Genomic DNA, 26,612 nt, shown 5'->3' on the forward strand with positions numbered 1-26,612 from the left:
AAAATGCAGGTGCAGTTCATATTCTGTCCATAGATGGCGGTGTCGCATAATTTCTCATTTTGAGCAGCAGCTCCCCTGGGGAAGAGGAAAACCGAGGAAGAAGAAGAAGCGCGCAGTCGCATTGTCGTCTACATCAAATCTCGATTTGGTCCTCTTTTTCCTGAGTTGAGACTTCCAATGTACGACCAGGACGAAGGTGAGCTCCTCAACTTGAACATTTGATCGGGTCGCACGCGTTTTAACTAGAAAGCTAACGTTAGCCTCTTGACAATCAACACAATAGCGTCGCCGCCGCTAACCGCTTTAGCTAAATTAGTATTAGCATCTTCCCAAACAGGCAGGTGAACCAACGCCGGGTTAACGCTTTGAATGACTTGAATGTGTAAACTTTACAAAATGAGTTTTAAAATCAATCAAAGACAATCAAGTGCAGTCAAAGAAGAAGTGAAATGTTCCTATTCACCGTGTCGGTTTCAAGTAGATCACAATACGACTATGAGTTGGAGACTGAAGATGGTGTTTGGTTAAACTTGGTCATCTGTCAAGCAAGTCCAGCTCCTCACTCTCCTATTCCACTTGGTGTGTGTGCACAGATAACCAGTATGATGAGGACGACGACGAAATCACGCCGGATCTGTGGCAGGAAGCCTGCTGGATCGTCATCAGGTGGTCAAGGTTTTGTTGGCTGTTGTGGGAACTCCCATAGCTTGCATTGTCCTCTAAACTGTGTGGATGTGTGTATGCGTGCGTATCATCTGATTTCAGCTCCTATTTCGACGAGAAGGGTTTGGTTCGGCAGCAGCTGGATTCTTTTGACGAGTTCATCCAGATGTCGGTCCAGAGGATCGTGGAAGACGCGCCACCCATCGACCTTCAGGCCGAAGCCCAGCACACCTCCGGAGAGGTGGAGGAGCCTGTAAGTTGTTCTGTCAGCTATGTGGAGCTCGATACTTTCTAAAAAAAAAAAAAAAAAAAAAAAAGATTGCCAGTTGGGGCATCTGGTTTTATGACACGACAAGCAGGCTTAACTGTGACTTGTGGTGCGTTGCAGCCGCGTTACCTGCTGAAGTTTGAGCAGATCTACTTGTCCAAGCCCACCCACTGGGAGCGAGACGGCGCCCCTTCCCCCATGATGCCAAACGAGGCCCGACTGCGAAACCTCACGTAGGTTCTCCGCCGCCGCTGTACTTTCTCCTCCACCGGCCGCTCACAAGCCCACCCCCTCCCTTCCCCAGATACTCGGCCCCTCTGTACGTGGACATCACCAAGACCATCATCAAGGAGGGCGAGGATCAGCTTCAGACGCAGCACCAGAAGACCTTCATCGGGAAGATTCCCATCATGCTGCGTTCCACCTACTGCTTGCTCAGCGGCCTGACTGATCGTGACCTGTGCGAGCTCAACGAATGCCCGCTGGACCCCGGCGGCTACTTCATCATCAACGGCTCCGAAAAGGTGCCTGGGCGAGTTGCGGCCCCTCTAAAATGTTCCCATGCGCTACTTGTTACTTATTTTGTGTCCTTCCAATGACAACTCCAAATGTTGAAGGCGCTCAACGAGTTGACGTGACGTGTGCTCGTGCTCAGGTGCTGATCGCCCAGGAGAAGATGGCCACCAACACGGTGTACGTGTTCGCCAAGAAGGACTCCAAGTACGCCTTCACGGGCGAGTGCCGCTCCTGCTTGGAGAACTCCTCGCGTCCCACCAGCACCATCTGGGTCAGCATGATGGCGCGAGGAGGACAGGTCGGTCAAAAGCAAACCCCCTTGTTTCCCACGCCCCCCTCGAGTGTGGAAAAGAGACTCACTGACATTTGATTTTTATGATTGGTTGCCATGAAACCTTTCAGGCCTACAAGCCACAGACGATGCGTTTTTGTGTCTCAGGGCGTAAAGAAGAGCGCCATCGGCCAGAGGATCGTGTCCACGCTACCGTACATTCGCCAGGAAGTCCCCATCATCATCGTGTTCCGAGCGCTGGGCTTCGTCTCGGACCGTGACATCCTGGAGCACATCATCTACGACTTTGACGACCCCGAGATGATGGAGATGGTGCGTACCGCCTTCCGGGCGTTCCGCACGGCGCCGTCTCGTGACTCACGTGGTTGCGCTCGCTCAGGTCAAGCCATCGCTGGACGAAGCCTTTGTCATCCAAGAGCAAAACGTGGCCTTGAACTTTATCGGGTCCAGGGGAGCCAAACCGGGGGTCACCAAAGAGCGCAGGATCAAGTATGCCAAGGAAGTCCTGCAGAAGGAAATGCTGCCGCACGTCGGCGTCAGCGACTTCTGCGAAACCAAGAAGGCTTACTTCCTCGGGTGAGAAAAGCAAACGCGCGAATAATCGCCTCCCTCAAGATGATGATGACCTTTTTCACGACTGGGTTTCTTTCGCTTTGTGCCTCGTGTTCAGGTACATGGTCCACAGGCTACTGCTCGCTGCTCTGGGCAGACGAGAGCTGGACGACAGAGATCACTACGGCAACAAGAGGCTGGACCTGGCCGGGCCCCTCCTGGCCTTCCTCTTCCGAGGGTCGGTCTCGCCGCCTGGTCCGCGTTGTCCGTTGTCGGCCCGCGCTTGAGCTTCCCGTCTCGCGTCAGGATGTTTAAGAACCTGCTGAAGGAGATCCGCATCTACGCACAGAAGTTCATCGACAGAGGCAAAGACTTCAACCTGGAACTGGCCATCAAGACCAGGATCATCTCGGACGGACTCAAGTACTCGCTGGCTACCGGCAACTGGGGCGACGTCAAGAAGGCCCACCAAGCCCGGGCCGGCGTGTCCCAGGTGGGTCCGTCACGCGCCTGCAATAGCATTCTTCTCCTTCAGGCCTGATCAAGCGGCCGCTTTTGTCACTCGACAGGTGCTGAACCGTCTCACCTTCGCCTCCACCCTGTCTCACCTGCGCCGCGTCAACTCCCCCATCGGGCGCGATGGCAAACTGGCCAAGCCCAGACAGCTGCACAACACGCTGTGGGGGATGGTGTGCCCCGCCGAGACCCCCGAGGTCGGCGCTCCTCGCCACCACGTCGAACCTTTGCCGCCAGACTGACTCAATTGACGGATTCTGTGTGCTCCTCAGGGTCACGCTGTGGGCCTGGTCAAGAACCTGGCCCTGATGGCTTACATCTCGGTGGGATCGCAACCTTCTCCCATCCTGGAGTTCTTAGAGGAGTGGAGCATGGAGAACCTGGAAGAGATCTCACCTGCCGCCATTGCTGAGTCAGTCTCACACACACACACACACACACACACACACACGCTATATCTGCTTGAGTCATTTTTGTCAACTTATCTTGACGCCACAGTTTGACATGTTAATGACACCATTGACACGGCAGTGCCACCAAGATCTTCGTGAACGGATGCTGGGTCGGAATCCACAAGGATCCGGAGCAGCTGATGAACACGCTGCGGAAGCTTCGGCGCCAGATGGACATCATTGTGTCCGAGGTGGGTCGCTGGCACGGCGGGAGGCCGCTTATCCTTTTCCGATTCGCTCCTCGCCATTCACGCTTTCGTCCGCCTTTCCTCTCGCAGGTGTCCATGATCCGAGACATCCGAGAGCGCGAGATCCGGATCTACACGGACGCCGGGCGCATCTGCAGACCGCTTCTGATTGTCGAGAAGCAGAAACTCTTGCTCAAGAGACGCCACATTGACCAGCTCAAGGAGAGAGAGTACAACAACTACAGGTGACGGGAAAGGGGGCGGGGCAATTTGACATCATTTTCATATCATTTAAACGATGTGAAACGACTTGAGGCTTCATCTTGCTCTGGCTGGCGTTCAGCTGGCAGGATTTGGTGGCAAGCGGCGTGGTGGAGTACATTGACACGCTAGAGGAGGAGACGGTGATGCTGGCCATGACCCCCGATGACCTTCAAGAGAAAGGCGTTGCCTACTGCTCCACCTACACCCACTGTGAGATCCACCCTTCCATGATCCTGGGGGTGTGCGCCTCCATCATCCCCTTCCCTGATCACAACCAGGTGGGTCTGGGTCGGCTCTCAGAGAGAATAGGAAATTTCCCAGCGTGTGGGATTTACTTTTTTTTTTTGTGTGTGTGTGTTCAGTCCCCCAGGAACACGTACCAGTCGGCTATGGGCAAGCAGGCCATGGGCGTCTACATCACCAACTTTCACGTTCGCATGGACACGCTGGCGCACGTCCTGTACTACCCTCAGAAGCCGCTGGTCACCACACGCTCCATGGAGTACCTGCGCTTCAGAGAGCTGCCGGCAGGTACGCACGCACGCTCGCCTTCGCCGTGACCGTACACGCTAACAGCCTCTCACCGTCGCTAGGCATCAACTCCATCGTGGCCATCGCCTCATACACGGGTTACAACCAGGAGGACTCGGTCATCATGAATCGCTCAGCTGTGGACCGAGGCTTCTTCAGGTCCGTCTTTTATCGCTCCTACAAGGAGCAGGAGTCCAAGAAGGGCTTCGACCAGGAGGAGGTCTTCGAGAAGCCCACCAGGGAGACCTGCCAGGGTGAGCGCTGACTCGCCGCCGCCGCCACTTTTCTCCGACACAGTTTTGTCATGTGGCCCGTGAATGTAATGCATCACGGTCCACAGGGATGCGCCACGCCATCTACGACAAACTGGACGACGACGGGCTGATCGCCCCGGGCGTGCGCGTGTCGGGCGAGGATGTGATCATCGGCAAGACGGTGACGCTGCCCGATAACGACGACGAGCTGGATAGCACCAACCGACGCTACACCAAGCGCGACTGCAGCACCTTCCTCCGCACCAGCGAGACCGGCATCGTGGACCAGGTCATGGTCACGCTCAACCAGGAAGGCTACAAGTTCTGCAAAATACGGGTAACAACCACCGTGCTGACGCCGCGCCATGGCCCTAAAGCGCCACCTGACGTCCGGCGCGTCTTTTGTGACGGCAGGTCCGTTCGGTGAGGATCCCTCAAATTGGAGACAAGTTTGCCAGCAGGCACGGACAGAAAGGAACCTGCGGAATCCAGTACCGGCAGGAGGTAAATGGGCGGCCGGCGGGTGGGAGACGCCGGGCGGTGAGCTGGCGTCCTCGTCACGCTGCTTTTCTTTGGCAGGACATGCCGTTCACATGTGAGGGCATCACCCCTGACATCATCATCAACCCACACGCCATCCCGTCCAGAATGACTGTCGGCCATCTTATCGAGTGCCTGCAGGGCAAGGTGAGTGTCGTACTTTGGCCCCGCGTTCCTCCGACATGTCCCGCTCCCTCCAGTGAGCATCATGGTGGCACCACTTGCCGCTTCCTCCCCCTCCCCCTGCAGGTTTCGGCCAACAAAGGCGAGATCGGCGACGCCACGCCCTTCAACGACGCCGTCAACGTGCAGAAGGTCTCCAACCTGCTCTCGGAGTACGGCTACCACCTGAGGGGAAATGAGGTGAGCGCCGCTTCCTGTTGCCCGGCGCCGCCGCCTCTCCTTTGACTTCATTGACGGGCCGCCATGTTCAGGTTCTGTACAACGGCTTCACGGGCCGCAAGCTGACGTCGCAGATCTTCATCGGGCCAACGTACTACCAGCGGCTCAAGCACATGGTGGACGACAAGATCCACTCCAGGGCTCGCGGACCCGTGCAGATCCTCAACAGGCAGCCCATGGAGGGCCGATCGCGGTGAGGCCTGTGGATAGTGCCACAAAACGGGCTGCCGCTGTTTCTTCGCTTTCTTCTCACGCCAGTCAAATTGTGGAATTGAAAACAATTTTTGCATCATTCCACCTGAAAGAAGAGAAAATATTTTGCCTTGTCGCCCGCCTCACCCGTGTGGGTGATTTTCAGTGACGGCGGCCTTCGTTTTGGCGAGATGGAGCGTGACTGCCAGATCGCTCACGGCGCCGCTCAGTTCCTTCGCGAGCGTCTCTTCGAGGCGTCCGATCCCTACCAGGTGCACGTGTGCAACCTGTGCGGACTCATGGCCATCGCCAACACACGCACTCACACGTACGAGTGTCGTGGCTGCCGCAACAAGACGCAGGTACGCTTTCACGATTTTGCTGTATCACCATATTGTTCGTAGTTTCCGAAGAAGCAGTAAGCGCTGCTCCGTGGTGCAATCATTCAGAATGTACTTGCGCTTTTCATCCACTAGAGGGAGGCACAGAGTTTAATAAATGCAGTCATCCTTACGCCAAACATGTCAAATGTTCTGCCTGCAATTCACATTTTGGTCGCTGTTGTTGTATTAAGACTTTTTGATGATGCGTGATGGGCTTCGTGTGTTCTTTTCAGATCTCGTTGGTGCGTATGCCGTACGCGTGCAAGCTTCTCTTCCAGGAGTTGATGTCAATGAGCATCGCTCCCCGGATGATGACGGCGTAGCCCGAGCGTATCAGCCCCACCCCCCGAGATGTTTTGATTGATCTTTTTTTTGTACACAATAAAAGTGACGTGATCACTCAATGACACGCTGCAGGTGAGCTTTATTCACATCTCGCGCTTAAGATACTTTTTGTTAGCACCAACTATTTTTTACCATTAAAGCCGAAGCGACAGAGAAAAGCATGCTTGGGATATGTCAAGGTGAAAGGTCAGCATGAGCGAAGGTCCAATACGGGTCTCCCGCGGTGGCCAATCGGCGCCTCACAGTTCTTCTTCCATCGTCGCTGACGGGAAATGACATCGTTAGCAATATCTAAGGTGGGACGCTGTTTCCACGACGACGGGAGGTTTTTATTCTGAAGCGCAGGAAGCCAATGGGCGCTTACCTTCTTTGATCATGACATCCCCAATGGCCTCCACCTTGACGTCACGGATATCATCCACCAGGTGAATTTCGCCAATGGCCGAGGCGTCGCCTTTGGCGTTGGCGGCGTGACACTCGTAGGTGCCCGCTTCATTTTTTGTCAGCGGAGAGATCTGAAAAGGGAGGAAGGTGATAACAAATATGAGGAGTTGTTTTTTTTTCTGCAGATGGTCCGTGTTCACTCGCTGCTACTGACCAGAACCCAGCCTGTCACTTGATGTTTCTCTGGGCCTCCTCTGGTCTGGACGGCCAGGTTGTCCCTATCCCCAGGAAGGAGGGAAAACCTCTTCCTGCCGCCAATCACCTGCGGGAGAACGGCATCGTCATCGTCTTCATGGTTAGTGCTGCTAGATTATTATTTTTTTTGTCCTACCTTCCTCCAAGTAAGCACGGGTGTGGGCACGCCAATGGCCTCGCAGCTGAGGAAAACCTGGGCGCCGCTCACGTTAAAGACGCGAGCGGGAGGGGTAACGATAACGGGAGCTGCCGAGACAAGAAAAGGAATTCTGTTTGGGTTGGCTGGCTGGCTGGCTGGCTGGCTGGCTGGCTCAGGAATTCCGTGTTTGGGCCAGAGGCGAGTGGATCAGGATGATAAAGCCGCTATGTCAACTGTGAGCATGTGCACGCTCAAACTAGTTGCTAGCTTTGCATGAGCAATCGTGTCAGATAAAAAAAACAAAATCTGTGTTTTGTCTTCTTCAACTGTGGGAGAGTGTAGTGTCACCTTAACGAGATTTTGTGGGGCTTAATCACTTCAGCCAAAATGTTTGCATACATACCAGAATGTGGCTTGTTGGGTTGTCACAAATTGATCTTTTTGGAATTGATTGCCTTGTTGATTAATTTGATGTGGCCACACATAATTACCGTTTTGAGGTAGACATCTTTGTTCCGACAGATTTTTTTTTTTTTTTTTCCTGGTCGACTTGGGTTAGCCATCCCAACCCCGCCCTTGTAGCATAACCATGATTTTTATTTTTATTTTCAAAACTATTCACTTAGCATTAACAAATGTTTCTTTGTTTTTGATGCTATTGAAGCAAACGTTTTCCATGTTAGTTGCTATTTACTGAGCAGGAGTTGAAGTATCCTCACCTGCGGCGCATCGCCCTTTGTTGAGCACGGCGACTTGCGGCCGTCCTTCTCGCTGCGCTTGCGCGTCGGCGCTCTTGAGCGCACAAACGTGCGCGTACGTGACACCGTTGCTGCCGCACACTTCATCTTGGCTTTTGCACACGCACACCCCCACTTTGTTCTTCTTGTCGCCGCGCACACACTCCATGCCGGCGCCGCAGCGTGGCGTGCCACCTCTGCCGCCTGCGCAGCGCTCACCCTCCGCAGCCAGACACAACGTGCAACAGCCGCACGCGTCCATGACCGAACCGACGGCGCATCCCGTCGCCGGCAGAGGCGCACATTGGGCTGGCTCGCACGGTCCGCACTCCCGAGCCGCCCGGACGCACAGCACAAAGGCCGCGGCGAGCGGAGCCCAACGCCACAGAAACAACGCGGACTTCATGACGACCTCAAAGTTCTGATGAGAACCGAATACAGCCCACAGACAGCAACCCAGGCAAGCACCGCCTACGACAGCATGTATGTGCGTGTGTGTGAGAGATCCATGTGATTCAAGGCCAACTCACTAAAATCACTTTCTTTTTTTTTCTCTCAAAGAATGTTTCACACAGAAGCAAGCGCAGACACACACACACACACACACACATTTGACCGGGACGCTCTTCTTTTGAGTCCTCACACCAGGAGGACAAATTAGCGCAGGACAAAAACGATCACATAACCGTTAATCTATGCATGCAGTGCTCAAGTCATTATTACAGTAAATTTTATATCCTTTTTACATTTTATCTCGTGTGCTCTAAATGCTTTTTAATTTAATTCGCTTTTTTTTTTTTTTTTTACCAAAAAGAGCAGCGCTCAAATTTCGATGTACTGTGTACAACGACAATAAAAGCGATTCTGATGTTGATAAAAAAATGTAGAGGTTTCTTCCGGCCACTAGAGGGCATCTCTAACAGAGTTTCTTTCTGCCAGTGAGAAGTCTATTTCTTCAAATAACACTTCTCACCCACGAATATAAAACATTCAAATGCAAAACAGTGGGTACGCACATTTTATTTTTCCGACCCCCCCCTCCAGACCACACGTATACACCACCAAGATATTCACTTGTCACATTTGTGGATAAACGCTTGTTACGTGTTAATATTTACGTCACCTAAAATTCTATACATACACTTTACGCTTACAAAAAGGTGCTGTGATTTCATGCTACAGTACTGTGCTAAAAAAGCCCAACAAATATGAGTGGATTCTCTCAAGTCTTCTCACTGAAAACAAACAAAAACTGGTCATTCATATCCACGTTTTGTGTTTCAGATAACCATTTCCAAGCAAACTGGTCTATGGATATGGGAAGAGCTTAAAATAAAGTGTCCGCGGCTTGGGAGTCAAAGGTTGCTGTACATGAGTGTTTTGAAAGAGTCGTGGAGCTTCTGAGGATTCAGCGCAGCGAGCTGGGCATGCAGTCACAAAGAGCCCTCCTCTCCGCCCTCAGCACCAGCGACTCGGTCTGCGCCGCAAAAACAGCATACACACGGTAAGCAGAGCTACGTTCTTCTGATAGCATAAGCAAGCTAACGCTAGCTAGCTTACCTATAACCTGACACGCGATGTGATCACTCATTGCATATCAAGTGTCGTGCGACAACTATTAAATATATTACAAATTGTTTTACCCGTCGGATGGTTGGATAAATATCACAATTTTATGAAAAGGATAATATCAATAAAAAAAGTGCAGGTGTATTTTTGTCCAGTCAGGGTTGCCGTCTTCACATTCTACACTGTAGTATCTGTGGCTTTGAATGTGTGTGGCTTCAAATGAGCCAGAAGTTGAATCAGTGCTGCAACTTTTACCGGTTGTTCTACTGTCAAAACTGCCGAATGGAATTTCAGAGAACTTTTGCCACTTGTGCTCAGTCGTAGCTCATTTTCCTAAAAAGTGAGCGTTGGTCTTTTCAACTGTACTACCGATTCATACAGATTATTCTGAAGCAATCTCACGCCAGGAATGAAAATAGCCCCCATACCCTGGCGTCCAGGTTGAAAGCAGTCTTTTTGAGATCCTGCAGGGCTCTCTGCATGAACTCAAACGCATGACAGTCGACGCAAGGGCGACCTGCAAAAAGAGACGCCATCCCTTCATTATTCCTACATTCAGCTCATCCTCAATATTCATCAGCAAAATCACTGACATGGGGGGAGGGGGCGTACATGAGACATTATGAGCTGAGAAGTGTTTCTCATACAAACATATTATGATGACTTTACCGCTGCGTTGGCCTAGGTAAGTGGCAGCTAAAAATGACGTCGTTGCAAGGCAAAAGCAGGCGCGCTCAGTCAATCACCGTACCGCGTCTTTTGATTCATTTGTTGGTTTTCCAAGATCTACGTAAATATTTAACTGTAATCAGGATTTAACTTAGTGACATGGACGACGATGCCTTCCGACTTACGTAAAATAAAAAGGGTTTATGACGTCGTTGTATGAACGGAAATCCATCGTAAAGGGTTATTTGTCAGAACTGGCTCGCCATCGGGACCCAAATAAATCGGGCACCTACTTTCCGCGGGGATGACTGTCCCCGTCTCCCGGTCCGCATCCGCAGCACCACCGCGGCAGAGGACGAGCTGGGCCGCCAACAGGAGCATCGCTGCCTGCATCATACCTCCAGATGCCATCATCCAATACCTACGCGTGTGGATTTTGCTTATTATTTGCACGCAGCCAGCGATAACGCGAGCTCCGTTTACCTACCCCGAATCTGTCGACGTTTTGTTTTTGGGAACACCAGGTCAGTGCCAAATGCTCGTGGAGATGTTATTGATGAGGTGAGCCGTGCGCATGCGCATGGCTCGGCTAGAGGGCAAAACCGCAGGACCTCAAACTAAAAATTGAGATGATCGGACCTGTGAATCAACACCGACCATCCAGAAACGGTGAAGGAAAAAAAATCACTTACAATGATCAATTCTGTTCTAATGTAAAGAAAGGCAAATAGCAAATAACTAAAAGATGCTTGTAAAAATAACACTGCTAAAAGTCGAAGTACTGAGTCAAGTAAGTGCAAAATTAAAATTTCTTAAATATCTTTCTTAAATAGCTGTCTCTATCAATAGACGCACACACACGCACACTTTAAATGTGTTCACACACGCGCGCGCACGCACACTTTAAATGTGTTCACACACGCGCGCGCACGCACACATTAATGTTATTAAATAAAGTGAACTTTCCCGACACGTTGTAACACAACAATAATGAGAAATAGTCCAAACATATATATTTTGATCTTTATACTTTTTCTTTTTCTTCAATTTTATCTTTTTTCCAATGCTGTTCAACGGCCTCCACGCAGACGTGGGCGGGGTCCTGACTGTCGTTCTCTTAGTAGTCCATTAAAATGCCCGAACTCAAAACACTTCTTTTTCCAAGATGGCGTCGATGAAGGACAGCGACACTGGCCTGTGGCTTCACAACAAACTGGGCTCTACGGACGAGCTGTGGACGCCGCCGAGCATCGCGTCGCTCCTCACCGTGTCCGTCATCGACAACATTCGCCTTTGCTTCTCGACTTTGTCGCCGCCCGTCAAGCTCAAGTTGCTCCTCGGGATGCTGCATCTCCCCCGGCGGACCGTGGACGAGGTGGGCGACCTCCAGCAACATCGCGTACACCCTTCGCTCGCACTTATCCTCGGCCGAGTTGTCTTCTAAGGGGAAGAAGCTGCTCTACCTTGACTCACGTCTCCCGAACGCGTCGTCGCTATTGTCCTTCGGCGCGCTGCAAAAACACAAGTCGGCTGCGTTAGCATTAGCACGCTAGCTTCCGACACAGAGGACGATGACGAGACGAGAACCAGCGAAATTAAACCGAAAACGCGACGCGTCCTCCTCTTACTGAGGCAGCCTGTACTTTCCGCACACCTGTGGTCGACCCCATCCACCGGTTGTTGGCGTTTTATCACCGAACGTCTGCGGTTCTCGTTCAGACATATTGACGGACTGGGGGGAAAAACAGAACCGAGGGGGCGGTACCGTCCCTGGAATCTTGTTTCCCAGCCTTTCTTGCGCCGAGGCACGCGTTTTAAATGAGTGGAATCTCACGCCAAACTACTAAAGCACCCTGCTTCTTTTCTTTTGAAGATTCTTTTCCAACTTTAATTTCAGTATCTGAAAGTTTATCTGAACTTTCTCCCCAATGCCCAGACTGTTTGGAATGGTCGCTTCAACCGGAGTACCACGCACACAAGCAATACTGAAAATCGGACGATGTTTTGTTTCAGTTGATGAAAGAAACTTCTGTCTAATAAAATGATCAAGTCTAATTTTTTTATTTTTTTTTTGTGCTTGCCAGATGAAGGAGGCTCTCTCCGAGATAATCCAGCTGGCCACGGTGGACTCTGAGCCGTGGGTGCTGATGGTCGCAGACATCCTCAAATCCTTCCCGGAGACAGGCTCCCTCAATCTGGATTTGGAGGAACAGAATCCAAACGTGCAGGACATCCTTGGCGAGCTCAGGGAGAAAGGTAAGAGAAAGGCTTGCTTGCAAATGGATTTTTTTGGTGCAAGATTTCTTTTGTTCAATATTTTTTGGTTGAATGTCTCTCTTGGCATGTAGTTGCGGAGTGCGAGGCGTCCGCCATGCTTCCCTTGGAATGCCAGTACCTGAACAAGAGTGCGCTGACCACGCTGGTAGGACCCCTCACGCCCCCCGTCAAACATTTCCAGCTGAAGAGGAAGCCCAAGAGCGCCACCCTCCGAGCCGAGCTGTTGCAGAAATGTAAGTAGTCTTTTCTTGCTTGCCAAAGCGCGGTGGCGCCAAACTGCTTTTGTCTTTTCTAGCCACAGAGACGGCACAGCAGCTGAAGAAGACTGCCGGGGTGCCGTTCCATGCCAAAGGAAGAGGCTTGGTCAAAAAGATCGACACTACCAGTAAGTGCTGCCTCGCTCTGGGCCATTTGGGTTGTTGGGAATCCAAAAGCCAAATATCCCTCGGCCACCTACTGGGACTCATTGATTTGTTTGAATTCATTGTAGCCCCTCTCAAGGGGATTCCCAAGGCCCCATTTCGCAGCCCCACGGCTCCGAGCATGTTCAGCCCCCCCAGCAACCGAGCGGCCATCGCACCAGTGCGCACGCCCCTGCGCAAGGAGCGTGGGGTCAAGGTATCTCGCGGGCCGGCGAGCACCTATTGTCGGGCTCCGTAGTCCAAAGCCTCATCTTGAGGATTGCATTCTGCTTTGCAGCTGCTGGACATCAAAGAGCTCAACATGGTGGGAGCCGGAAGGGAAGCCAAAAGGCGTCGGAAAACTTTGGGTAAGCGCCGCAGTCCGACCTTGACCGTCAAGTTTCACGAGACTGGAACGGCTGGTGCTCAGGCGTTCCTTTTTTTGTAGAAGCGGAAGCAGACGAGAAAGCGGCCAAAGAAGAAGCGGTGGTGGAGAACACGACACCCGATTATGCCGCGGGCCTCGTCTCCGCACAGGTACTTGGATCTGACGCAGATGCTTGGTCGATAGTCGAGACTGCTGCAGAGGAACGGCCATTTTGGTGCACAGCTAAAAAATTAAATAATTGAAGTTGGTTTGCCCGCACACCCGACACAAGCAGCAAATGTCGCCGGCTTTTCTGAGGCATTGATAGCGATACGTTTTCTATGTTTTTGTCATTTGGTTGATCAAAAGGCCAACATGCACACGGCGTAATATATGTTTGATATTATAAAATGAAATTTAAAATATAATTTAATTTAAAATTATTAAATATTTAACATGGGCAAGTGGGGGGCAGCCTTTATTTCTCATTTTATGCCACCTGCATATTCTTGATTGTGTGAATCAAAAGAGGTAGCCATCAAGGTCATTTTCTTTCGCAGAAACTCGGGGCGCTGAACGAGAACCCGCTGCCGTCGACCAGCTACCTTCCGGCCACCCCCAGCATGGTTCCTTCCTCCTCCTACATTCCCAGCTCCGAGGCTCAGCCAGGTGAGCGATCCTTCTTTCGCCGAACCAGTACCCTCGCTCACCGTGCTGTCCGATCTCGCCCAAAGCGAACGCGGCCGGGTCCGGCTGGGACGCGCTGCAGTCGGCTCGACAGCCCGAGGAGCCGGTGGCGGCGGGCGCAGGCGCCCCCACCGCCGCGCTCCCGGCCCAGTACAAGCAGAGGACGCCCATGTACAATGCCGGCACGGCGGCCAACCCGGCCACCCCCGCCTCTCCCAGCACACCGGCCTCCACGCCGGCCAGCAACGGGCCGGCGGCAGCCGCCACCGCCGGCCAACCCGAGACTCCCGCTCAGCACCCAGCCGCGCCTCAGACGCCCACGCCTCCGCAACCTCAGCCCAAGAAGAATCTCTCGCTGACGGTACGGCGTCACTTGTGTGTTGCCGTTGGCTCCGACTCGCATATTGAAGCAAAGTTTGTATTTTGCAGAGGGACCAGATGTATGCAGCTCAGGAGATGTTCAAGACGGCCAACAAGGTGACCAGACCAGAGAAGGCCCTTATCTTGGGATTCATGGCAGGATCCAGAGGTACGTCGGTTGGTTGTTGGTTGGCCTGGTGCCCAGGTTGTACCTTTCACCTCAATCTATAAAAATGTGTTGGTTATATATAACATCCCGCAACCTACAAAAAGGTTTCCATCGCCATATGTTAAAACTAACAGGAAGGTGGCCAATTAAAGTTCTGCGTGGTGGTAGCGCCACCTACTGGCTACAGGAAATGATTCTTTGATGTTTTTTCTGCTTGTGGTTAACCAACCAGATTTACTAAATAATTCCTCTGACGCATTTAGGCCTTTGTGATGCTAAAACAGAAAGTTTGTGAGTTTTCTCGAAACGTTGTTGCTGTCGGACGCAACCGAGAGGTCTCATAAGTTCGTTTTTCATTTTTTATGTTTGTTTTGAAACCCTTCGTGCTTTATTTATGACTGAAAGTGTTTAATTTTGTCTAACTTTGTTGATCTAGCAAAATACTGTTTGCTAAAAAATTATGGGGATTCTGATGGTCTTATTAACATTTGTGAAAACATGAAACTTTACACACGATGAGTACATGAGTATGGAACTCTGCACTCTACTGCCATCTACTGGTAGTTTCAGCGCACGGCGCTTACCAAGACTGTCATCGCTTTCCAATTCCTACTAGCAATGTTTGAGTGCTCAAATATGTTTGAATGTCGAAAGTGTGTGTGTGGAGGGAGGGGGGGGGGGGGGGGCAATAAATATTCACTGTTATGAAATCATGAAATCTTTTGTCTTGTAGAGAACCCATGCCCGGAGCAGGGGGACGTCATCCAGATCAAGCTGAGCGAGCACACCGAGGTGTTGCCCAAAGCGGACGGCACGGGCAGCACCACCATGCTGGTGGACACCGTTTTCGAAATGAACTACTCCACGGGTCAATGGACCCGACTGAAAAAGTACAAGCCCATCACCAACACCTCCTGAGAGGTGCCACAGGTGGACTCCACTCGATCACATTCACAAGTTGCCGTTTGGGCCGAAACGAGCACCCGGGGAGAGAAGGTCCTTCCTCCTGCGCACGTGCAGAATATAGTTTCATTCGTTTGGCCTTCTCATTTAGTTTTGGTCACAGCGGGACTTTTTCGCAACGCGCCTAGCGGATAACGATGGTGCCGTTTTTCGTCGCCCCACCCCCATTTCTTTTTTTCCCCCCAGACTAAAGGAAATAAAATAGAATGACACCGACTGTTAAGACCTTGATTTTGAAATCTTTTCATTTGTGTGATTTGTGGCACACAAGTCCCGATGGTTGATTAACATTCACGCAAAGATCATAAAATGGATTACGAAGACAACGGATCCAGTTTGACAGCTTAACAAAATAAAAAAGAACAGATATAGCACTCAATTTGTGTTCCGAGAACAGAAGAACTCACTGCGCACACGCTCTGAGGAAATTGACACAAAGATGAGCTCATGTGTAAAGAGCTAAGCAGATTAAAGTTTGCCCCTACCTCTGTAAATTTGTAACTTGAGATCTCTTTGAACATTTGGCAAAATTTACACAAAAACAAGGTCTTGTGTTAACATGACAAATCGCTTAAAAGGTCTCAAATGTTAGAAAGGATAGAAAACAGCCCAAGCCACTCGATTGAAGCATTCCCGTAAAAAGCCAGAAAATTTTGACTAATCGCTCCCCTTAAAAAGTGTAAATATAAAGCAACCACCGACTCCCAAGCATCATGTCGTTTACGTTCCACTTCAAATGAAACGGGTTGATTTTTCATAGCTACCCAACAGGACGTCACCATCGGCAGTGACGTCCGCAATTTGCGCTAACAACCAGGCTAAGCGCTAATAACCCTGGCTAAAGCTGCTCCCTCCTCTAGCTTCCTACTAGTTGCAGTCCCTGTCCACCGTTTCAGTCCACCCTGATCTGTGAACATTTCTAAAACTAGTGGAGGGGAAATGTAAAATCTGACGGGGAAGTGGCTGTTTTCCCCGAGCGTCCTTGGCAACCAGGGCCTAGATCATCTTCATCCGGCGGACGTTGGAGAGAGGCTCTCTCCAGCCTCCGAAGGCCTTCTCCAGGTAGAGCGCCAAGGCCAGCGGCAGCCGATCCTGCAGCTTCCCGCTCACGACCTGCACGCCCATGGGGAGACCCTCCTCGTTCAGACCCAAGGGGCACTGGGTGACCGGCAGGCCCAGAACATTGAAGATGCCTGAGGAAGGAGGCAAAGGCGTAGTTAGGCGAGGCGACGGATCATCGGCGTCACTGCGTACCGGTGTAGGCAAAGTCAAGTGGTTGAAAAAGCGCGTGGTGATGTTTTGGGGCCACCCTGGGATGCGTCGGGTAAAGAAGCACACCGTCGCTTCCCAACAGCTGCTCCACGTCCTTCTGTAGCTTCTCCTTCAAGCCCACAAGGAAGGAGGACGGTGTGGGCGAAGAAATCTTCTCCATAATGGCCAGACCTGCACAGGTAAACATTTTGAGTTGCAGTTTGGAAGCACCTCAGCAGTTGTTGACGCTCACCAATGGCGGCCACGGTGTGGTCGGATTTTCCTACGAGGCTTTTCACCGCCTCCCATATGGGCCACACCGGCCGGCCCGGCTCTCCCAACTCGTCGGCGAACGGAACTGGAGGCTGCGGGAGAGAATGGCGGTAATTCGCCGAGCGATGCGACATGAGCGGCGGCCGGCCGGCATCACCTCGCACCTTGCCCTCTTTGTCGGGAAGAGCCATGAAGGCGTCCCAGATGCGAAAGCTGTAGCGCAGCTCGGGGAAGCGTACTTCTTGGACCGACACCCCGAGTTCCGCTTTGAGACGCTCCACCACCTGACGGAGAACAGAGGTGAGACGTGACCCGAACACGCATTGAAGTCGAGGGGAGATATTGATCTTTACGACGTTTTGACTCGCCTGCTTCTGGATTTGTCTGAGTTCTTGGCTGACGGGGAACGTCAGAGGAGAACCGCCGTCGTCAGGGGTGGTAAAAAAACGCAGTTTTTTCAGCTCCACCTTCTCGTTGAGGGACAACCTGCCGCAGAAGATGTCAGCGAGCAAGCGGGCCGACACCGGTCGCGAGCGCTCCGGTTTGGTAGCTCACATAGCTGCGTTTGGCCCCGCCATGATTTTCAGCATGGGCAGCAGGTCCTCGGCGTAGCGGCACATAGGCCCCGAGCTGGCGTACTCTTCATGTCTGCCCGAGTATGGCGGGTACTGGTTATCGTTGGACACCACACCTGTGAGTGAGGTGAGACAATCGTGAGCCGCACGTGCACGATTAAATCCTACAAACGGACGGGAGCGTCAGAGAGCCTTGTCTTACCCGGTGTGGGTTTATGGCCGAAGATCCCGTTGAAGAAGCACGGCATGCGGATGCTGCCGCCGATGTCGGAGCCCAGGCCGATAACGGCGCCGGCGGCGCCCAGCAAGCTGCCCTCGCCACCTTTTGGACAGGGTAGCCGGCGAACATCGAATAGACATTTTTGTGAGACGGTCGGTGAATTGTAATTTGAGGAGAATAAAAAGGCCACCGACCGGAGCTCCCCCCCGGCATCCTCTCCAGGTCGTAGGGGTTGCGAGTGATGCCGTAGAGGTGATTATGCGACTCGAACCACATGCAGCCCTCGCTGGTGTTGGTGACGCCCAGCGGGATGGCGCCTGCCCGCTTGAGCAACGCCACGGGCGGCGCGTCGGCCGCCGCCACCCTTCCTCGCATGCACACGATGCCGGTGTTGTGGGGCATGCCTTTGAGCGTCGAGCGAAGAGCAAAGGTTACGTGATAAGCCAAACATTCATGACAGCACACTGAAATATATTACGCATAAAGGCTTAAAGCAAAAATAAACAGTGAAGAAAGAACAGTATTTGTTTTACAATATAAGCGGTTTCCCTTATTGTTTGTTCTTGCTGCTAATTTTTAAGCTGATTGTAGAAAAAAACACATTGATGTAAAAATTAATTTTAAAAAATCTAGGTAGAGCATGTTTTTTTATAAGATTAATTAACCTGGACGTTTCTCTCAGGCATCAAAAACAACACGTTACCTTGGAGACCGAAGGACCCTTTGACCGAGAGCGGCACGCCGAGAAAAGGCAGCCGATCGGCCAGCACCTCCTCACCTCCCGGTTCCTCATCAATCAGTTTGTCAACTTGCGCCGCTTCCTGGAGCGCGGCAGAGAACCTGGATGGTGAAATTGAAAAAAATATATGCAACTTTATAGTGGAACCAAACGTCTGATCCCAATTGAGTGATCGGATGATAAGCGTTCACAACATAGATTTCGTAATGGCATTCGAACATTTGCTTCCCTACAAAAAATGTTTTAAAACAGTCAAATGTTCTGCATCCAATTCATATTTTTGAAGTAAGTGTTAAGCATACCAAAGAAAAACTCGTTATTCATAAGATTTTGAATTAACTTTTGAGGATATGTGGTATGGAAGATGAATGAATAAGTTAATCGGTTAACGAAAATTCAGCCCGACCCGACCCGTGCATGTTGACGGAATCTATTCTATGCCTAAATCGGGATTTAGCAAAGATGTGCGTAGCTCCTTGGGAGAGGTGTTCGAAGAACCGTGCCTGTCTTTGACCACAGCGTTCACCAATGGGTTGACTTGCTGGATGCGGTCGACGTAAGCCTGCACCACCTCCACACTGGACACCTGTACGCACAAAGATGCGTTTGGGTTTGTGGGAAATTGATCTAACAGTTTCAAGACTAGACCAAATTTCGGACTGATGGCTCAATTGTTATCCACCACCAGAATCGAGACTCGAACCCACTCAGTGTTTACCTCTCGTCGTCGAATTCTCCCAGCGAGTTGCGTCGCTGACGCGCAAAGGAGCGGGTTATTGAGCGGCGGGACCCTCCTCCGAGTCTCGGTGGTTCGGGAACACACGAAACGATATAAGGCGAAGCAGAGGATCAAGAAGGCGTTGAAGAGCCATTTCTGGAGCCGTTCGGTTGTACTCAGAGTCATGCTGTCAGCTGAGTCAAGTAAGACCGGCTGGACGGACGCATACTCAGCAGCACGTTTAGAATCAAGTAAACGAGCCAATCAGCGTTGAGCGTTGTTATGGCTTGTGACGTCAGCTTTGCGTCGCTCGGTGACACCGGAAACAGCGCAACTAAAATACAGTTGTCGCGTTTACAAATTAAAATATCTGCTGCTGATTTCGAAGTGCTCGAGCCTATCAGCTGACTTTGGGCAATTGGCAATCAAAATTCAAGGTTAAGCTGGACTTGTCTCGTCGCCAACCGATTGCCAAGTTGTACAAATATTTAACCACCTGACCTAAGAAGGGGAACCTTTCAAGAACGAAAATGCCAACTGGGGATTTATTTGGGATTTTTAGAAGACGTTTTCCCCTTCTCCTCTTTTTATGCCAGTAATAGGCAGAATAATTTAAGGCTTTTTCACGAGATGGCAGGAAGTTCATGAGAAAATATGCGCCTATGCCCAATCAAAATTCCGAAACACTGAATTGAACTGAAGTATAGATGGCGGCAGAGCTCAACTTTTGCCTAACCGAAGCTTCTCGTTTCAACATATTTGCTTGGACCCGAGATGACACAAGATGTGGCAAAGTACTATTTATGTCTTAATGAAACGTTTTAACCCTCAACATCGTACCAGTCCTCCCAAATGCCACAAGATAGCAGCATGGATTTTTTTCCCATCCAAATTTTTGTTTGAAAAATCTAAACCTAAAAAAAGTTTTATCTTTAAAAAAATATTCCAAAACACAAAATTAAATCCCCCCCCCCCAAATGGATACAACCTACCGCAAAAAAAAAATATTTTCATTGATTTTTTTTTTATATCCATCATGGAAAAAAATATGTATACAAAAACGAAAACAGCCCTCCAAAAAAATCTAAGGAAAACAAATTGTTTATATTATTATTAAATGTCGTAAAGGAACGTAAAAAAGACGCTTCCGCTCTTACCCGTATGTGATCACGTGAGCAGCAGCTCTCCTACCCGGAAGTGGCACCAAAGCAAACACACTAAGCGCCTTCATATACAAACAAGCGCCGTGGCAGGAATAATAATTTAATTTGCTTTTAACGCATTTCCGACCGACGTGTTGCAATTCAAGCGTACAGGTAACATTAACTTTGAGGGGGGTGTGGGGGTCACGTGAGCAGCAGCTCCACCCCCTCCGTAAAAGCCGGCGCTCCCCTCCTCGTGTGCAAACGACGCCACACCAAGCGGGGCCGAGCGATCTCCGGGGCCTTCGCATGGACGACAGCAAGGGACGGGGACACTGCCGTGAGCTAACATCGGTGCAACGACGTCCTTGGAATTGATTTTCTTGCGGGTAAGTGGGGTACATTACATGCACGGGCCGCCTCTCTGACTTCAGGCCGCTTCCGTCGCAGTTTACGTTGAGAGGCAACCGGGGTCCGCAATTGACTAGCAAGTCGGGAGGGGGGGTAAACGAAGGTGCTGCTTCGTCCAATCAATCCGATCACCCTCACCGATTTGGATCAATTTGAAAGTGTGTCTGTATCTGCGCGTGCGCACCAAATGCGGCCGCTGCTAACAATCTGCAGAGTGTAGATAACAGCGACTACACAGTCACCTTTTTTTTTTTTTTTTTAAATACTGTCCAGTGTGAAATGTTCTGCGGATGTTGTACTTGCGAAAGCAAATGGAGGGCAATATTTAAGGGCACCGTAGCATTTTTCAAATGTTAGTATTGCTAAAACAGATGCAGTGTTTACGTACATCGTTACTATTGTTTACGTTACTAAGTATAAGCAATTATTTAATGAGATGACTATTTTTTCAAGGGGCAGGGCGGGGTGCTAAATTAATGTTGCCTATTTGTGAAACTAACACTGGATCAAATGCTGAGGAGCTTCATTTAGACAAAATTAGTGCTTTACCACCACTTTGTGGGATCTTGGAGCCAAATCGCTATGTTTAAGTGAGTTCTGCGGCTTGCTACCATCTTTGCTAGCATCTTCATGCGAATGTTGAAGTTGTTGATTTTCATTGAGATGGGAAATGGAGAATACTTGTATGCACCATTTAAACAAAACTAGCGCTTGATGTCAAGATGCCTACTTGATCTGATGTGTCATGTCGTTCTTGCTTAGTCATTCAGTTGACCGACTTTTACGTCTTGCAGCACTCCACTGGACCGGGCCGCAACCGCAGAGGGCAGCTGTCATGGCGCGTCTTAACCTCAGCCCAACCAAATTGTGAAACTGCACTCCTGCTTCTGTCCTATCATGGAGAGGGTAGAGCCGGAGGCTGAAACGGAGCCGCCCATGCACAGCGTGCACGGCTCCAATCGGACTCGGCCGTCCTCCTACCGTGCCCTGCGCAGCGCCGTGTCCAGCCTGGCCCGGTTGGACGACTTCAGCTGCGAGAAGATCGGCGCCGGGTACTTTTCTGAGGTGTTCAAGGTAAGGCCCTCCAGTTGTAACCATGCAAGCAGCATTTGGAACAAGCCCATGCAAACTGCAAGCACGATTCGAGTTCCCAAAGTCGGCCCGGGGAAGGCTACAGCACAGGGGCGACCCGATCGAGTCCAAGCCCGATAGAAGAGAAACGGATGGATGACTCGCCATGCAATTGTCCTCTAAAGGATGTGCCATTAGACAGACCCCATTAGAGAGGCCCAGTCCCTCAAGCGTTGCTCATCTTTGAATAGCAAAACGAGCAGGCAAATGTCAGCGCCTTCACTAGCAGACCGAGCGGCAAGGCGAGCACACGAGGTGTCGGTATTTACAATCTTGCAATATTTGCCCCGCTGCGTATCGTCATAGCCGGTCTATCATTTTGACACGGATGACGTATAGGCTTGATTTCTGGGAAAGGCGCTCCCTCATGTAAAGCTAACAAAAATAACTGGCCCAGTTCAACTATTGAGGATACAAACAGGCTAAATGCACTTTTAAAAAAGTACTAATCCCAATACTGCGCTGCTGATACTGTATGTCTGTATTTAAGAAGCACGTCCAGATTGAACAAGGGTTCCAGGATTGACCCCTGGGGAACCCCACAGTTTATAGCCAACAGGCATTTGTTGTAAGACACATTTAAAGATTTGAAAATTCTCCCCTGAACGATGAGTGTGTGTGTGCTATTGTGAAGTGTCGCAATTGTGTCATAGCCTCAGGCCAGAGTGTGCGAGACGTGTTGTGTCGTACGTGTGTGCGTATTTGGGTTCACTTGAAGCGCTTTGCCAGCGCTGTAACGTGTGCAAAATGGCGACGCGCAGGTGCAGCATCGCGTGTCTGGCCAGGTGATGGCGCTCAAGATGAACATCCTGGCCAGCAACCGGGCCAACATGCTCAGGGAGGTCCAGCTGATGAACAGACTGTCGCACCCCAACATCCTCAGGTGATTGTCGTCGACTCTGCATCTTTTTGCACGGCGCCTGCCTGACGCCACGCCGCCGCCTTCCCCCTCAGGTTCATCGGCGTGTGCGTCCACGAGGGTCAACTCCACGCGTTGACCGAGGTAGGAAAGCGGCCGGGCGTGTGCGCTCGCCACTCTTTGGATCGGAGCTCAAGGCTCGCGTCCTCCTCTGCTGCAGTACATCAACGGCGGCAACCTGGAGCAGCTGCTGGACAGCGACGTGCCGCTTCCGTGGGGCGCGCGGGTGGCCCTGGCGTTGGACATCGCCCGCGGCCTGCGCTACCTGCACGCCAAGGGCATCTTCCACCGGGACCTCACCTCCAAGGTGAGTGCCGACGCGGCCGTCTTCTCAAAGGCAGCTGCTCTGATTTGGCTTCTTTCAGAACTGCCTGGTGCGCTGGGAAGGCGGCGTGTGCTCCGCCGTGGTGGGAGACTTTGGCTTGGCCGAGAAAATACCCGATTACAGGTACGGCTGATGGAGAGTGACTGTGTGTGTGTGTGTGTGTGTTGACTTGAGTGTGGGTGTGTTAGTGAGTGTAAAGTGTGCGACTGGTCCAAGCCTTGCCCTCCATAAAAGTGCATTCATTTACGTCCTTCTTATCTTGCCTATCTTCCCCCCCGCCCCCCCCGACTAAACAAGGAAGTGAACTGCCCTCTTCTGTCTTTCCTGCGGAGACGCTGGTATAGATGTGGCCTATTTCATTGACGCATGTTTGCGCAATGGGGGAGAAGCAGGATGGAATGGAGTGGCAGCATGTTTTTCCGCACTGCGGCTGCACTTCCACACGTGGTGGCCGCTCGCCTTGCTCAACCCCCTGAACCAAAAATTCACGAGGAAGAGTTGATATCTAACTTATTTTTATCCTTTTCTTCTAAATGTGCAGTAAATGTGTCATTTAAAAAAAAAAAAAAATAATTCACAAACACACACACTGTGGGGCTACTTCGGACCTCAGCTGTTGACGCGGCTGGCGTGTTTGCGTGGGAGGGGACGTGGAATCTAATGACTCCAAATAAGGTCAAAGTATTGCAGTCTGCCTCTTGTGGCTCCCTTACTACTCCTGTTGATGGAAGCAGCACCAAGAGCGATCGAGAAAATGGTCACAGCTTTTTCCCCACTTTATTCTGATTTTGCCCCTAAAAAAAAAACAGTCCAGAATGACAACATGGCCGTTGCAACGAGCGCCACTTTGTGATCAATTCACACAAGGGGTTCTTTTGTCCGGATGTGGAAAAAAGTGAAGTGCCGAGAAATTGCTTGTTTGTCTCCAGTGTTTTTCCTTCCCTATTTCTTAAGCTGGCAGTTGCGCAGTGCTCTCACAGAGTGACCCAAAAACGTGATGGTTATTCCCAGCTTTGTATTGAACTTTTTTTTTGTTTTGTTTGGGCATAGTGGAGACGCAAACCAGGAACCTTTGGCTGTGGTGGGTTCCCCCTACTGGATGGCACCAGAGGTACTCCACGGTGAGCTGTACAATGAGAAGGTAAATACAAAAAATGTATTTTAAAAAACTATTTGAATTTATTTTAAAAAATTATTTAATTTATATATATAAAAAAAAAAACGTTTTAAAATTTGTTTAAAAAAAAAAAAATAATACATTTATTTTTAAATGTATTGAATTTTTGAGATTTGTTTTTTTCCGAACGTGGTGTTTCAAATTAAAGCTAGGGTTTCAAACTAGGGTTCCGGTTGGGAATTATAAGTAAGTACGAAGTAGTTTTTTTTTTTTTTTTAAAGTGCTTTGTTGGTTTGTGTAGGTGGACGTGTTTGCGTACGGCATCATTTTGTGTGAAGTCATTGCCAGGATAAAGGCAGACCCTGACTTCTTACCACGCACCGAGGTACAGTCATTTCCATATTTCCTCTCATTTCCTCATGAGTTCTTTTTAATGACGTCTGTTTCTACTGTAGTTGAAAATTCTGGATTTTTTTCTTTTTTTTCTTTTTCTCCCTGCAGGACTTTGGCCTGCACGTGGAGGCTTTCACGCTGATGGTCAGCGACTGCCCCGCCCACTTCTTAAATCTGGCCATCGTCTGCTGTAATGTACGCAAAGGCGACACTCTCGCCGTCCCAGGCCTGACCGGCTCTGACTCTGTTTTTGTCCGTCCCACCAGATGAGCCCCAAACTGCGACCGTCTTTCTCCCAGATCGCCGTCGACCTGGAGCGAACGGACGACGCGCCGACCGCCGAGCGGTCACCGGCCGCCGGCCCCCCGCGCAGACGCTCCTCGGTCCCGCCGCCGGACGTCCGCCTCTCCCGCAGCAAGTCGGACATGCTGCGACCCGCCGCCGAGTCGACGCCCGTGCGGGTCAACCCCTTCTCGCGCCGCGACGACCTCAAAGGCGGCAAGATCAAGCTGTACGACACCCCCAGCAAGTCTGTCATCTCCCTCACTTTCGCCTTGCCCCCGCCGCCTGACCCGCAACGCTGCTGTGAGCTGGTGCCAGGTCGCCAGCGGCGCTGCCACTCGCTGCCGTGCACGCCGCAGCCCTACTTTTTGGCCCGCCCGTGCGACTGCGAGATGCACAGCGAGTGCGACTCTGGGATTCCTCAGTGTGCGGAACCCCTGTCCCCGGATCAAGAGAAGGGCGAGATTGTGCCGATGGACTGCACCAGCTCGCCGGATACTCTGGACAGCTCGTCTTCGTACTCCAAACTGTCCTCCCCCCCGACTCGCACCTCCACCCCTTCCCAGACCTTCGCTAACGGGTGGCCGCGTTTGGACAACAGCAAAGTGATCCTGAGCGGACCATTGGTCTGGAGCGCCGCCCCCGCCGGAATCAACAACAACGGTTGCTGCTCACCTCCCAGCGAGGCCGACGCCCAGTCACTGGACCACGACGAGGCCATCTCGTGTCCGGCGTGCTGCCTGGCGGGCCTTCGCTTCCCTTCGGTGTGTCTCCGCACGCCGCACCGGAATGTCTACAAGAACCTGAACAGGGACCGCACCGCTTCCCGTGGGCTGCTGTGTCCCAAGAGTCTGCCGGCCTCGCCCTCGCCGGCCGGCGCCGCCCACCGAGAGCCCAAATAAAGGCAGCATTCACCTTTGGAATTTGCACAGATTTTAATGCAGCAATATAAAGTGGAAGGTTGCAGAAGGGTGGAGACCTTTCCATACATTTACGGCAACAATTTGGTGAATTTCAAATTGTAAACTTTGCATGGGAATTAAGTCATTTTAAGTGTCATGTTTAGCGTTTCTACCATGATTTTTTTTGTGTTGTTAAGTTTCTGCTTTTTTCTATTAATTTCCATGGAAGCTTTGCAATTTTCAAGCCTAAATCTGTAAACCCCGCCAGTAGAAATCCCCCCCCCAAAATTGATGTAACCCCAGCAATTGCATCCAGATGCCACAAGGTGGTGTCTAAGCTCTGTCGAAATTTCCTTGACACCAGAATGCTTCCCCATGGGCTCGGGTCTTTGCTTGGGTTTTTGCTTGACTGCCGCCCTCTGCTGGATCGATGGTAAACCAGACCGCCCCCCCCCCTTCCGCCTCCTCCCCATCTGACCGGTCCACAAGCATCGTGTCCAGCATGAAAAGTCGTCGCACGATGCAAAACCACCGATTTCAACGAGGAATGTCAAGCTTAGTATTATTGTCGCAACAATCCTATTTTGGGGATATTTGGTGCTGTTAAGTCTTAAGTTAAGTTGTACGGTGCACTATGTGTGTGTGTGTGCGTGCGTGTGTGTGTGTATGCGTGCGCGCGCCTACTGTTTAGGCTGTTTTTGTTGCTCTTCAGTTTGTATTGGCACTAGAGATTGCCACTTGAAGCACTTCAACTGAATTACTGCTGTGATTGAAATTTTCAAGGGAATGAACGGTCCGAGACCCGCTTACAAGCTGTTCATATTCTTATTTAATTTAAAAAAAAATGAAAAAAGCTGAATTAAAGGAGTATATACAGAA

The 26,612-nt window shown here is 50.9% G+C and overlaps 6 protein-coding genes across 7 annotated transcripts; 3 read left to right on the forward strand and 3 right to left on the reverse strand.

Moving 5' to 3' along the window:
• Positions 1–56: 56 nt before the first annotated feature.
• Positions 57–6,417, forward strand: polr2b (RNA polymerase II subunit B). The gene is made up of 24 exons (XM_049756891.1): positions 57–196; positions 594–666; positions 766–916; positions 1,052–1,164; positions 1,236–1,455; positions 1,587–1,745; positions 1,887–2,051; positions 2,119–2,315; positions 2,410–2,529; positions 2,598–2,784; positions 2,861–3,004; positions 3,080–3,219; positions 3,339–3,450; positions 3,538–3,692; positions 3,791–3,989; positions 4,074–4,242; positions 4,305–4,496; positions 4,583–4,833; positions 4,911–5,000; positions 5,076–5,183; positions 5,286–5,399; positions 5,471–5,631; positions 5,797–5,992; positions 6,247–6,417. The coding sequence occupies exons 1-24, from the start codon at positions 178–180 to the stop codon at positions 6,334–6,336; spliced, it is 3,525 nt and encodes a 1,174-aa protein (XP_049612848.1). The 5' UTR covers positions 57–177; the 3' UTR covers positions 6,337–6,417.
• A 3-nt stretch (positions 6,418–6,420) lies between these two features.
• On the reverse strand, positions 6,421–8,337 carry igfbp7 (insulin-like growth factor binding protein 7). Its single transcript, XM_049756963.2, has 5 exons — positions 7,856–8,337; positions 7,134–7,243; positions 6,957–7,064; positions 6,723–6,873; positions 6,421–6,620 (listed from the first exon to the last, which is right to left on the reverse strand). Exons 1-5 carry the CDS (start codon positions 8,277–8,279, stop codon positions 6,598–6,600), a joined length of 816 nt encoding a protein of 271 aa, XP_049612920.1. The 5' UTR covers positions 8,280–8,337; the 3' UTR covers positions 6,421–6,597.
• Positions 8,338–8,877: 540 nt separating this feature from the next.
• nicol1 (NELL2 interacting cell ontogeny regulator 1) lies at positions 8,878–10,934 on the reverse strand. Its single transcript, XM_049756973.2, has 4 exons — positions 10,599–10,934; positions 10,405–10,532; positions 9,871–9,959; positions 8,878–9,350 (listed from the first exon to the last, which is right to left on the reverse strand). Exons 2-4 carry the CDS (start codon positions 10,523–10,525, stop codon positions 9,282–9,284), a joined length of 279 nt encoding a protein of 92 aa, XP_049612930.1. The 5' UTR covers positions 10,526–10,532; positions 10,599–10,934; the 3' UTR covers positions 8,878–9,281.
• Positions 10,935–11,276: 342 nt separating this feature from the next.
• nelfa (negative elongation factor complex member A) lies at positions 11,277–15,566 on the forward strand. Its single transcript, XM_049756950.2, has 11 exons — positions 11,277–11,486; positions 12,196–12,367; positions 12,460–12,621; positions 12,684–12,773; positions 12,879–13,006; positions 13,088–13,157; positions 13,238–13,326; positions 13,717–13,825; positions 13,891–14,204; positions 14,273–14,372; positions 15,106–15,566. The coding sequence occupies exons 1-11, from the start codon at positions 11,277–11,279 to the stop codon at positions 15,288–15,290; spliced, it is 1,629 nt and encodes a 542-aa protein (XP_049612907.1). The 3' UTR covers positions 15,291–15,566.
• Positions 15,563–19,371, reverse strand: faah2b (fatty acid amide hydrolase 2b). Its single transcript, XM_049756961.1, has 11 exons — positions 19,112–19,371; positions 18,897–18,979; positions 18,358–18,494; positions 17,849–18,058; positions 17,637–17,756; positions 17,415–17,550; positions 17,228–17,345; positions 17,024–17,143; positions 16,840–16,951; positions 16,590–16,778; positions 15,563–16,528 (listed from the first exon to the last, which is right to left on the reverse strand). The coding sequence occupies exons 1-11, from the start codon at positions 19,295–19,297 to the stop codon at positions 16,332–16,334; spliced, it is 1,608 nt and encodes a 535-aa protein (XP_049612918.1). The 5' UTR covers positions 19,298–19,371; the 3' UTR covers positions 15,563–16,331.
• A 932-nt stretch (positions 19,372–20,303) lies between these two features.
• tesk1b (testis associated actin remodelling kinase 1b) lies at positions 20,304–26,612 on the forward strand. 2 transcript variants are annotated; one of them, XM_049756937.2, is made up of 10 exons: positions 20,304–20,651; positions 21,459–21,738; positions 22,557–22,678; positions 22,750–22,798; positions 22,875–23,021; positions 23,080–23,162; positions 24,090–24,180; positions 24,458–24,541; positions 24,658–24,744; positions 24,816–26,612. In XM_049756937.2, the coding sequence occupies exons 2-10, from the start codon at positions 21,562–21,564 to the stop codon at positions 25,731–25,733; spliced, it is 1,758 nt and encodes a 585-aa protein (XP_049612894.1). In that variant the 5' UTR covers positions 20,304–20,651; positions 21,459–21,561; the 3' UTR covers positions 25,734–26,612. The 2 variants fall into 2 exon arrangements, with proteins under 2 accessions (XP_049612894.1, XP_049612885.1); XM_049756928.2 differs by having other exon boundaries at positions 20,304–20,642.

This window comes from Syngnathus scovelli, chromosome 1 (genome assembly GCF_024217435.2).
Source record: "Syngnathus scovelli strain Florida chromosome 1, RoL_Ssco_1.2, whole genome shotgun sequence".
Taxonomy (NCBI): Eukaryota; Metazoa; Chordata; class Actinopteri; order Syngnathiformes; family Syngnathidae; genus Syngnathus; species Syngnathus scovelli.

Bases quoted from the DNA above. Each gene is read 5' to 3' on its own strand.
- faah2b (XM_049756961.1), bottom strand. From the start codon at position 19,297: ATGACTCTGAGTACAACCGAACGGCTCCAGAAATGGCTCTTCAACGCC. The intron at 18,059-18,357 runs GTAACGTGTTGT...CGACGCTCAAAG, and splicing joins AGGGTCCTTCGGTCTCCAAG to GCATGCCCCACAACACCGGC. The intron at 16,779-16,839 runs GTGAGCGTCAAC...TTACCTGTGCAG, and splicing joins CCACACCGTGGCCGCCATTG to GTCTGGCCATTATGGAGAAG.
- polr2b (XM_049756891.1), top strand. The intron at 4,834-4,910 runs GTAACAACCACC...TTGTGACGGCAG, and splicing joins ACAAGTTCTGCAAAATACGG to GTCCGTTCGGTGAGGATCCC. The intron at 5,184-5,285 runs GTGAGTGTCGTA...CTCCCCCTGCAG, and splicing joins TCGAGTGCCTGCAGGGCAAG to GTTTCGGCCAACAAAGGCGA.
- nelfa (XM_049756950.2), top strand. From the start codon at position 11,277: ATGGCGTCGATGAAGGACAGCGACACTGGCCTGTGGCTTCACAACAAA. The intron at 13,158-13,237 runs GTAAGCGCCGCA...CTTTTTTTGTAG, and splicing joins AAGGCGTCGGAAAACTTTGG to AAGCGGAAGCAGACGAGAAA. The intron at 14,373-15,105 runs GTACGTCGGTTG...TTTGTCTTGTAG, and splicing joins ATTCATGGCAGGATCCAGAG to AGAACCCATGCCCGGAGCAG.
- tesk1b (XM_049756937.2), top strand. From the start codon at position 21,562: ATGGAGAGGGTAGAGCCGGAGGCTGAAACGGAGCCGCCCATGCACAGC. The intron at 21,739-22,556 runs GTAAGGCCCTCC...GGCGACGCGCAG, and splicing joins ACTTTTCTGAGGTGTTCAAG to GTGCAGCATCGCGTGTCTGG. The intron at 22,679-22,749 runs GTGATTGTCGTC...CTTCCCCCTCAG, and splicing joins TCGCACCCCAACATCCTCAG to GTTCATCGGCGTGTGCGTCC.
- nicol1 (XM_049756973.2), bottom strand. From the start codon at position 10,525: ATGATGGCATCTGGAGGTATGATGCAGGCAGCGATGCTCCTGTTGGCG. The intron at 9,960-10,404 runs GTAGGTGCCCGA...CTCTTTTTGCAG, and splicing joins GACAGTCATCCCCGCGGAAA to GTCGCCCTTGCGTCGACTGT. The intron at 9,351-9,870 runs GTATGGGGGCTA...TTTGCGGCGCAG, and splicing joins CTTTCAACCTGGACGCCAGG to ACCGAGTCGCTGGTGCTGAG.
- igfbp7 (XM_049756963.2), bottom strand. From the start codon at position 8,279: ATGAAGTCCGCGTTGTTTCTGTGGCGTTGGGCTCCGCTCGCCGCGGCC. The intron at 7,065-7,133 runs GTAGGACAAAAA...GTTCTCCCGCAG, and splicing joins CCGTGCTTACTTGGAGGAAG to GTGATTGGCGGCAGGAAGAG. The intron at 6,621-6,722 runs GTAAGCGCCCAT...ATTTCCCGTCAG, and splicing joins GGATGTCATGATCAAAGAAG to CGACGATGGAAGAAGAACTG.